Source organism: Limulus polyphemus, unplaced genomic scaffold (assembly GCF_000517525.1).
Source record: "Limulus polyphemus unplaced genomic scaffold, Limulus_polyphemus-2.1.2 Scaffold7461, whole genome shotgun sequence".
NCBI classification, from domain to species: Eukaryota; Metazoa; Arthropoda; class Merostomata; order Xiphosura; family Limulidae; genus Limulus; species Limulus polyphemus.
The window spans coordinates 22,309-33,532 of NW_013673071.1; the positions used below are offsets into that span (position 1 = coordinate 22,309).

The following is an 11,224-nucleotide window of genomic DNA, read 5'->3' on the forward strand; positions in this document are numbered from 1 at the left end:
CTCCATTTGTAACAACCCTCTGATTTCTTCCATCCAACCACTCTTCTATTCAATTTGCTAATTCATCCCCCACACCTACAGAACTACTTTTTTTTTACAAACCTTTTATGTGGCACCTTGTCAAATACTTTCTGAAAATCCAGATACACCAAATCTACACCCTTACCCTCATCTACATAAGCAGTAACCATTTTAAAAAATGTCAAAAGATTTGTAAGTCAAGATTTTCCCTTAGTGAAACCATTTTGACTTTCCAATAAAATTCTAAACTTTGTTAAATGACTTTGCAAAGCATTTTTAATACACTTTCCAATACTTTTCCAACAACTGATGTAAGATTAATGGGTCTATAATTACTGGGACAATTTTTATCGCCTCCTTTGAAAAGAGGAGTTACATTAGCTAATTTCCAATCCTCTGGTACCTGCCCACTATTCAAGGACTGACAAAAAATAGTAGCAAGTGACTCACATATCCAATCTTTAACCTCCTTCAAAACCCCTGGGGAAATATTATCTGGCCCAGGAGCCTTATCATTTTTTAAACTTCCCAATTTTTTCTTAACCAACTCAGAATTAATGCAGTCATGCTGTTTGATCTTGTTTCCATTTATCAACTGATCAAGATGTAGAATACTGCTTAAATCCTCATTAGGAAAAACTGAAGAAAATGTAAAATTAAATAACCCAGCCATCTCATAATCATCAGATACTAGCCTTTCTTTATCATATCTCAAGGGTCCTATCCCTATCCTAACATTATGTTTCCCCTTAATGTATTTAAAAAAATCCTTACTGTTAATTTTTACATTTTCAGCCAACGTTTTCTCATACATACTTTTTGATGTCCTAATTTTCTGTTTCACCAACTTTCTTTATCTTCTAAATCTCCTGTCATACCAGTACTACCAGAGAAAGCACCCGAAACAAAGTACAGGAGGAAGACGACAAAGAGGAATAAGCCAATCCAATTAAGAGCTGAACCTAATTGGTGAAGATGGAAAGAGAAAGATTACAAACAGAGGACAACTGCCAAGGAAGGAAGAGGTAGGAATAAGCACCACAGATGTAAGCCGTGTGAGCAACATAACAGAGAAAAGCATGTATAAAACATAAAAACCCACAGAAACTTCAATCCAATGCAAATAGTGAGAGACCAACATATTATGGGTAGTCCACATGCCCAATGGAAGAAGTACCTCCAAGGGACGACAAAGATGAAATGCCAATGAAAAGGTAAGGTATTGAATTGGATGAAAAGGCACCCGAAACAAAGTACAGGAGGAAGACAATAAAGAAGAATAAGCCAATCCAGTTAAGAGCTGAACCCAATTGGCAAAGGTGGAAGGAGAAAGATCACAAACAGAAGACAATTGCCAAGGAAGGAAGAAGCAGGAATGGGCACCACAGAAGTAAGCCGTGCGAGCAACATAACAGAGAAAAGCACATATAAAACATTGAAACCCATCCAGATCAGGATGAGGAGAAAGGTGGGAAAAAGAAGGAAGGGAAAGAGCTAAATAGAGGAATTATCCTCACAAGTTACTTAAGAGTCAGGGAGGAAAAAACAACCCAGAGAAAGGAGAAATATATAAGAATAAAGATTAGGTAAAGCATCATTGGCAAATAAACAAACCACTGCCATCCACAGGTAAATAGAAGGAAGGAAGACACAAGGGAAAGGTGAAATAAGGAGCACTGGGAGAGTGGTTCAAACGCAGGTAAATTGAGTAATATCCCAATCTGGAAGGGCAGTCCACCAATATGGATGAGAAATCTGAAATAAATACATCAATGGATAATGTGTAGGATAGGTAAATACCTGCAGTATCAGGAAAAACAAAAGGTGAGGCACAGGGCCATCCAAAAATCTGAGATTGAGAAGACAGAAGACCCCTGATCCAAAAGTCAAGTAAGGAAATCTGCATGATAAGGAATAGTGGATTGACCAGGGGGAAACCCTGGACCCAGAAACCAATGATGGAAAACATTCCATTTGTGTGGAGAAACTTCCATGAAGGAAGAACAAATGAAACAAGCCCGAAAAGAAGCTTACCATTGGGAGAAATTCAATCTCCTCACCAATGACTGAAGGAAAAGAAGGAGTGAAGACAGAGGACAGGAAGGTCCAGATGAAACACCAGTGACTGAGGGTGGCGAGGAAGGGAGAAAGTCAAAGGAAGGAAATTGGAGCTGGAGAAGACATGGAAACCACAGCTGAAATGATCAGTAAGGAGTTACCAGAAGGACTGAACACAGAGAAGGAGAATGGGAGAATAGACAAATGTGTTGGTCTAATTCTGACTGAAAACATCAATAGCCAGAGCAATAAGGCAAAGGATCAGAGACCAAAAGAAAGAAACATACCAAAAGCTTCAATATGAAGAGTACCCCACTGAAGTCAAAGCCACTGGAAAACCAAAGGATCGAGAAACCACTCTGTCCGATAGATTTTTGTCTGGATGGGAAGAGCACTCAGAACAATGCACATAATGATATGAATATTGAGCGTATGGGCCCCAAAAGAAGATCCAATGTATGAATACAGACAGATCAAGAATAGGTGCTGCCCTGGATAATGAGATAAGCAACCACTGGAGAAAAAGTTGAATGGATAATGACCAGACGATTTCTGGTCAGATGGAGAAAATGAACCAAAGCCCGAATTACAGCAAGAAGCTCCAGGATGTTGATATAAGAAGATCGCTCGGCTACAGACCAAATCCCTCAAGTGTCCAGTTCATCAACTCATGCCCCCCATCCTCGAAGGGATTTGTCCATGAAATGTGTAAATCTGGATGAGGAGGAGGAAGGGCACCTTCCAATGTGTGGATTGTGTCTAACCAAGCATGCAACTCGTTGACAAGTGTAGGAGGAAGGGTAATAAAAGCCAACAAAGGATCCCTTGCAAGATTTCACTGGTTCCAAGGAGACCAGGAAAGAGCCTGATCTAAGGGGATAATAGCTGCCATAGAAGATCACATCCCCAAAAGGGATAGAATCTCACAAGCTGCAATAGAACTGAAAGCCCCATCAAGCTAAGACAAAAAGGAGGAGGGAGGGCCCGACTGAGATGGGCATAAAAAATTAAAAACCCAAATTGACAAGATATTGGATGGGTCGCAGTAAAGACTTCTCCAGCTTGATAAATCAGCCTACTATAGCCTCTTCCAGAAGCAGCTGAGGAGGGTAACAGGTGGACTCCCATTTGGAATGACCTAACAGTAGCCAGTCATCCAGAATATGAGGAAAATGCAACCTAAGAGCATGTACAAGACAACAAATGCTCTGACCACCCAACTACACAAAACAGATAAACCACTCTGTGGAGAACAAACAAACTGTGGAGGGTAGCGAGTGACGAGATATCAGGATACACAAAAAAGCATTTGCAACATTCATCTTGGTCATTTATAAACCTGGATAAAATTCTCACTTAAGGGTGAGAAATGGCTCCAGGTTAAACGGGGCAGATTGAGATGGGATAAACCTACAACAGGCCACTAGTTTCCAGTTTGTTCATGAGGACAACAAACAGCCTACAATAAAAGCCTGGAGACAGATGATGAACAGGTACAATGGCCTGTTGAGACAGAAGATCTTGTACCGCCTCTGACAGACACTGGCTGGTGGCAGGATCCTAAGTCATGGGGAATGAAAAGGGTACCTGAGACAAAGGAGGTGTGGAAAGTAATAAAACCCAAAGAACACATGAACCTGTAGTGAAAAATCACCAAAGGGTAACAAATCATACAGTCAAGCTCCAACTGGACCAGAACCCACTGGTTAGTCTCCAGTACTCGGGGATATGCCCATCTACATTGAATAAAATGATGAGATGAGAAACTCCTGGAAGGAGGAACAGGAAAAGGTAGATAAGGACCAGGACAGGAAACATGAATATGGGCTTGTTGTGGCTCCAACTGTGTCCCACATGCAACCAAAGAGGAAAGGGTTGATGCACATACTACACCCGTGATTCCAAATTCTCAGGTATATGATCAAAACATATCACCAAAGAAAAAATACAGAAATCTCGAAAAGAACGATGCAGCAAATGTACCAGGGATAAGGTCGCATCATGATCCAGAAACTCCCAACTACAATGAAATCACATGTGTAAAGCCAGAGCCAAAGATGACAAATGAGCCAACATAGAGGTAATAAGTAATCATAGAAAAACAGGCCTAGCTTTTTCTGGAGGAGAGGTAGGAGAAACACAACAAAATCCGGTGGAAAAAGAGGGCTACCAAATATTCATTGGCCCAACAGGTTCGACTTATTCAGGAAGATTAGTGGGGCAAGTTCAGGAGATGGAGGTTGATCTATATAACAATCAATCTCATGGCAGATAATAACAGAGAAATCCAATGATGAGTCTCCCCCACCTGCAGCCTGTGAAATAATGCTAGAGGTATGATACCTGAAGTGGGAATATGAACCTCAGAATTCATTGTAGAAATACATAAGTCAAACAAAAGTGTTTGATGTAAAATATGAGTGTGTGATAACAAAAATAAAGACTAGGAAAGTAAGTTAAAGATTTCTTCAATGTAAAGAAAAAAGTAATGAAGAAATCCCACTTTAGAAATTAAATGATTAAAATCACAAAAGCAATTCACATGAAGTGGACCAAAAGAAAACATCTGAACATGAGTACTGCTAAAAAAAGAAGCGACAGTTCAATAGAATTGAATAGAGGGAGTGACAGGCATCATAAGAGTATGTCACACTCTTATTGCTGGAGGGTTGATGCATGATTAGTTGCGTGAGGGACGCATTGGAATCAGTCAATTCCAATGGAGGGGAGATAAAAGGCTTGTGGCATGCATTAATTTTTTTTTCTTTTTGAATATAGAGAGCAGCAACAAATAGAATAGCTATTTATGTGAGAAGGTAATGTACCATATCGGAAAGAATATTCAATAAAAAGTTTAGTCATCAGAATATTTGCCATCACCTACCATACTCACTAAACAATAAACTTCTAAATTGATAATGAGTATATTTTATTTGGCAAATTTAATAAAAAATACTCATGTTTACAAATATTGCAGCTTAATACAATCATAATATATTTATTAAATATAAAGGCACTGTAATCTTAAACAAAGAACCTAACTTCAATAAGATACCTTTATTAAGCCTTAGTATTCTTCAGTCACGTGAAGTCTTTCCATACTGTATATAAGCATATGTATTCCTGTTTAAATAAACTACTTGTAACTGATGATGGCAGAAACCCATCTCCAAACACTGTAAATTTGTTGCTGTGTTAAAAAATGCAATAAAATTGTTTTTGTTACCTATTCAACCCACGTATAAAACCACATCAGCTAAAATTACCTACTTTCTTATCAGTGAAGAAAATTTCTTTAGCTTTCAAACAGATATAATTTAACATACAAACACTTTCACAACTCACAAATGAAAGGAAAGTTTACAGGAACTAAAAGAAACTTAAATATGTGTATATTCAACTATAACATTATAGTATAATATTTGACCCATCCAATCATATTTAAACTTTCTATATAGCTGTTTTCAAAGCTGTGTTTCATTAGTATGTGATCAAATCACTTGATGTGGTACCATAAGAAGGTTTCAACCAACGCCTGTACAAAACCTAAGAGAAATGCTTGAAAATCAAGAAATGGATAATATTTTTTGAAGGGGTAAATAGGTTCTTACCAATAATAAGTACTCTTTGTGATGGACACAAAAATTATATTAAGAAAAATCAACAAGATGAGTGTTTCTTTACAGACAAAATTCTCTGAAAGTTTACAGAATATCAAATGTATTTTTTTTTCTTCGTGAATTACACTAGATAAATGTCAAAAATGACAAAATATTGATTCTAAAATACTTTTGTGTTAAAATTGTTGAAATATAGCTAGAATTAACATTTAAAATTGGCTTTAAAATTTGTATCTCAAAAAACTTTATCAAGAAGGAAAAAAAATATGAAAAGCCAAAGGAAACCATCTTCAGACTTCAGGCACAATAATTTAGAAGTAAATTACAACTTTAAACCTAAACTTTGTACACCAAAATGTATCATATCACTTGCTACATTAGATTGTACAACAACTACTTTATTATATCTGGCTTCCTAACTAATTCATATACAAGTTTAAAAATATTCATTACTTCTCTGATCAATGTCTTTTGTTTAAACCCAACAAGCAACAATAGCAAATTCTTGACTTTACAGCAAAAACAAAACAGAGGATCATGTGATTTATGCAGTGCAAAACATGGTCTTTCTATTAGTTATGGACATAACCAATAGCTATGTCAGAGAATAGAGAATTACATACACTCAAAATACAGAGGATATGGGAGAAGCATGTCAATATGAGTTGAACAAATATTGTGACATCTTAATAAGCTAGAAGAGATTATAATTATAATTTTCTGATTTTCAATATCAATTGTAGGTAGGAGAAAAAATCTATAAATGAGAAATCACAGCACCAATAAATCATGCTATTCTGAGAATTCCAAACTGAGAATTTACTTAATGAACCCATTGATTAATGTATTAGCAAATTTCACTAAGCACTCAACTCTACAAAATGCAAGAAAAAAATTATTGAATTACAAGATAAACATTTAGGATTATGTAAGTAAATCATACTTATTTTTATCTATAATTTTTGAAAATACCACTTCTATCTCTAAGTCAAAATTCAAACCAGAGTTTTCCATTTGGGAAAAACACAACTAATTCATTAAACTGATTAATGATTGCAAGCATTCAAAAAAAAATATTTATTTGTAACAAGACACCTATACACATGTGTTGTATGTGCATTAGTATGTCCCAGGCTGTATCTCAAAATGGCTACATGCTGTTTTTACTAAATAAAAGAGCATTATTGATATAATGAGAAATGTACACACATCGTCATATAAGTTCCGATAAATAAATTTAGAAAAAAACTGATACGAATGCATCAGTTAAAAAAATTTAGTAATTTCCTGGCACAAGATTCCAATAACATACTATGATATGTATGTAACAATATACACACTCTGGACACTAAACACCTGATGTTACAGCATTAATTCCTTGTAAACATTGTACTATTCTATAACTCCATAAGGGCAAGAAACAGCAAAAATGTATAAACCAGAGCAAAGAATGAGTACCTTAGCTTGTTACAATTTAAAAACTCGCAGGCAAATACACATTTGTAATCCACAGTGCAGTTAAACTACACAACAGATGAAATAGTTAATGTATATAGTATTAAATCACGGTCCCTTGGGATAGTCACTGATGCTGTTGTTGATGGTCTGCCAGAGCCGAAGATTCATGAGAATATGGACACACAGACACTATTATGGGAACTAACAGACCTGGGAACCGAAGAAGGAGGTTGGGAAACACTATGAGCCGACACTCCCAAATTAGCACCAAAAAGGCGAGAAGCCAATGACGATAAAGAAGAATGTAAATGAGCTAAATAAATTAATGATTCTAACATCTCTGGAACTCTGGCAAACAACATGGGATGGAGAAAAGGAGCTTCCCGTAACTCGCTGCTGAGGGCAGAAGATAGTAAACAAACACTTTCTAACAAAGCATCTCTACCCAATAACAAACCAGCCAGGAAACCAAAGAAACAACTGAAGAAGACAATCTGACTGAGGTAGACGTCAGCAAAATCCCCAACTCATCCTCAAATTGCTGAGGGGAATGTTGATAGGTTTAAAACAAAAGTTGGATTGAAGATAAATACCTTAGAACAGTTGTGAGGGTAATACGAATCCGAGACAACTGTGATCTGTTTAAAGTGATTACAGATTCCAATCTAGATCCCCACAGGTCCAAAAGGGGGTCCATCCATTGAGAATCTAAATATACCTCCTTCTCACAGTGATAAGCCAAAGCATGCTGTTCCAATAAATTTGGGAGACAAGGCATAGCTATTCCATCTCGTAACTGAGCAGCAAATCTTCCAGCATAAACAGCAATATCAGGAGGAGGAGGAAAAACCAAGTAATCACTTGCCATCCTTTCTGCCAACAAGGAAGGAGTAGAGACAAATGCAATGGGAAAGACCCCCAAAACCTCGCAAACCCAAGTAACCAAGTGAAAAAAAGGGGACGGAGGTGGCTGATCAAAATGATTCTCTGTTGAGGCTGACATAGTAAAAGAGGAAGCCGGAAAAAACGAGTCTAAATTCTCCCCAGCTGGCTGTTGACAAACACAAGATAGCAGAGGTGGAAGAGAAGAGGTCTGGTTAGCCTCCTTAATAGCAACATTAACTCAGGAATTCATATCCTTTGGTACATTTTTATTTGTTTTTGTTAAAGTAATTTATAAATATAAACAAAGATATAACCATAGTAAGGCCAACCATGTTCAAAGTTCCAATGTAAATTGTGAATAATCACAACACTCCTGTTTATATAAACCTGTGGCGAATGAGTTGTCGAGAAAAAGTGATTACATTATGTGAATGAGGTCCTTATATACAACACCTAGATAGAGGGCGCACTGAAGTTGGTGGAAAATTTTGCAACTTAGAATTTGCCAAGGGCATTCGAGTTGGGTATAAAAGACTGAAGCAAGCATTTTCAATGCTTAGATGGGCAAAGAGTGGAAACCCGGGAGATTGAAAAACAGCTATAGTGTCAGCGGAGGTTAGTATGTTTTGAAAGACACTTATCTTTGATGGGTCAAAAGGCTCTTTGATGTCCCACAAAGGAAAATAACTTATATATATATATATAATAAATAATAAATTTTGTCAAAGGTTTAGTAACTGTAAAATTGAAAATTCTCAAGCTAATGCATAACATGGACACCTAACCATATCTAATTTTAAACTAAATTCCATTGTTTCAGAAGTTGTTATTGTAGCATTAATAAAAAAATTATCACATTTTCTTCAAACTTACCATTGATTTGAAGGTCAATGAAGCCAGGAGATATTAAGGCTCCACGACAATCTACTTGAATGTTGGATGGTTTCTTCTCCACAAAGAATAATGGTTCAGGATTTATAATCTTTTTGTCACGTACCCATAAGTCTTCTTTAAAAATCTTATGATCTCGCAGAATATAGCAGTTATGGAACTGGATAACTTCTGAGGAAGACATGAGTTGACTTCTTTCTTCCTTCTAGGATCTACATTTTAAAAAATATCAGCCAAAATTATGTCACTACTGTAATACAACTATGAAACATAATTTTAAATTTCTCAAATAATTCTTGCAAAACATAATACAAGAGTGTACTTAATATGGTTCTATGCATTTACAATCTTCTTATTTTAATTTGGAAATTTTCAACATTTCTTTCTTTCATTTGATTCAATGTTCTAGCTACCTTTGTCCCTATGCTGTTCTCTTAAAGATAATACCTTCTCTGTTCATGGAGTTATTGTTGTAGCATCAAACATTGTGCAAAAAAAGGTCAACAACAAGTCCTTTGCTGGCTGAATAGATGATATCTATAGGTTAGCACTTAATCTATGTCTTTTGACGATGACCAGAAACATTAGTAGTTCTAGTCATTAGGAGTAAACCCCATTAAGTAAGGAGCATTGGAATCAAACTATTCCATTTCATTTCTAACATGAGTCAGGTGACAGGAAAACATCTAGAGATGAAAGCTGCTAACTGATTCACCGAACCTGTAGAAGCCAACAGTTCTCTGTCCTACACAAGCATAAAGAATGTTTGTTGTTGGTTTTTACTTTTAATATAAATATTGTTCTTCACTTTAAACAATATGTCCAGTTTCTATTTTCTTAGCTGAAAATCCAGTCAGTTGATTCAACTTCAGATTTCTCTGTAATAACACTGATCAAATCTCCCATTGTAAGACAAACCTACCTGAAACTGTTTACAGACATCAGTTAATCTGACAAGATACTTCAGAAGCTATCATAGTTTTAATAACATATGGACAATAAGGTATAATCTGGACCTGTCTAAACTTGTCACTCACCCTCTGTTTTTCAGAAAATACTTATTCCTGTACTCTAAAAGTTTGACCTTCACTTATCCAATGGAAAATCATTTCAAAATTCAATCACCCTGTTAAAAAAATTGTATTATTTGTAGACTAACCCACCATGTCTTACCTGGAGATTAACCATTTTTTTCTAAGTCTTAAAACATGTCCTTTCATCATAATAAAACACAAAGAAATTAGAGGGCTTCATTCTGTTGTTCCCCTAGATAATATTGCAAAATTTAACAAGATCATTTATCAACCTTCTTCTTTTAAAGAGAAAATAAAAGATTATAACCTACTCCTCAAACATAATTCTTCCATTCCCAGAATCATCTTAGTAGCCCTCCTCAACGTTTATTCAGCAAGGTAACATTGTTTCTTAATAAGGAGATAAAAATTATAAAAAGTTTTCTATCTAATAGTTTGTACAGAAGGATAGATAACAGGCCTTTTTGGTTTCATAATAACAAACCTTCTGACAGACCAGTGAACATGTTCAGGCTTTAGAAGGGATTAGCTTATAATTGGAATTAACAAATAACCTTCTTGTCCTGTACTTTTGCATCCTATGTTAGGTTAAGTAGTGAAAGTTAAGATTGAAAAATTAAAAAGCCTCTCACCCAACAAAATATTTCTAAAACTTTTGATTAAACCATTGTTTTTAGTTGAACTAATATAATCCCATGCTAAGTTTTATCCCAAAGGTTGTACATCAATTATCAGGTGTGCAATGTGCATAAAAGAAAAAAATAATTAATGAAAAATCTTTTTCACATCAACGACAATCATCTGAAAATTAAATTATTCCAAACATAGTGCTCTTTTTTTTTCTTCTTTTGCATCGGAACATTCTCTCACAAGTAAGACTAATCATCGAAACCAACTTATCTCATCGTCTTCCTATTTCCTTTTAATAATCGAACATCAAGCTTAATTTAGTACCTACTATCTTATATTTAACATTCATCAGGGCAAAAACATCTATTACCTCTTTTGAGTTGTAATCAATATTTCCATAAATGTACCTGATAATTCTATTAGCTTTACTACTAGCATTTAACAGCACTGCTTCTATGGCTTCAGTTACTTATCCACCAATAGAGATGAGTTGATCAGTGGAATTTACTGACCTATTAATTATGAGGCTCATTAACGGATTATATTCAACCAAATATCCTCAATACAGTAGCAGGTGCCCGAGGATTGAAGAGTATTTAATGTTACTCTTATTTAACAGTTTTCCTG

The 11,224-nt window shown here is 35.7% G+C and overlaps 1 protein-coding gene across 6 annotated transcripts in view; it reads right to left on the reverse strand.

The window, feature by feature from the left end:
• LOC106474633 (N-acetylglucosamine-6-phosphate deacetylase-like) overlaps window positions 1–11,224 on the reverse strand; it is a 32,616-nt gene that overhangs the window by 17,335 nt on the left and 4,057 nt on the right. For 5 of the 6 annotated variants that reach the window (XR_002613991.1, XM_022402944.1, XM_022402945.1 and 2 more), the window contains exon 2: window positions 8,916–9,145. Coding sequence is in view for 4 of the 6 variants with exons in the window: in XM_022402944.1 (XP_022258652.1) it covers window positions 8,916–9,117 (202 nt within the window). In the remaining 2 variants the exon portion in view is untranslated. Of the gene's footprint in view, window positions 1–8,915; window positions 9,146–10,106; window positions 10,192–11,224 lie in introns of those variants that run through there. The other variant, XR_002613992.1, reaches the window with a different exon arrangement.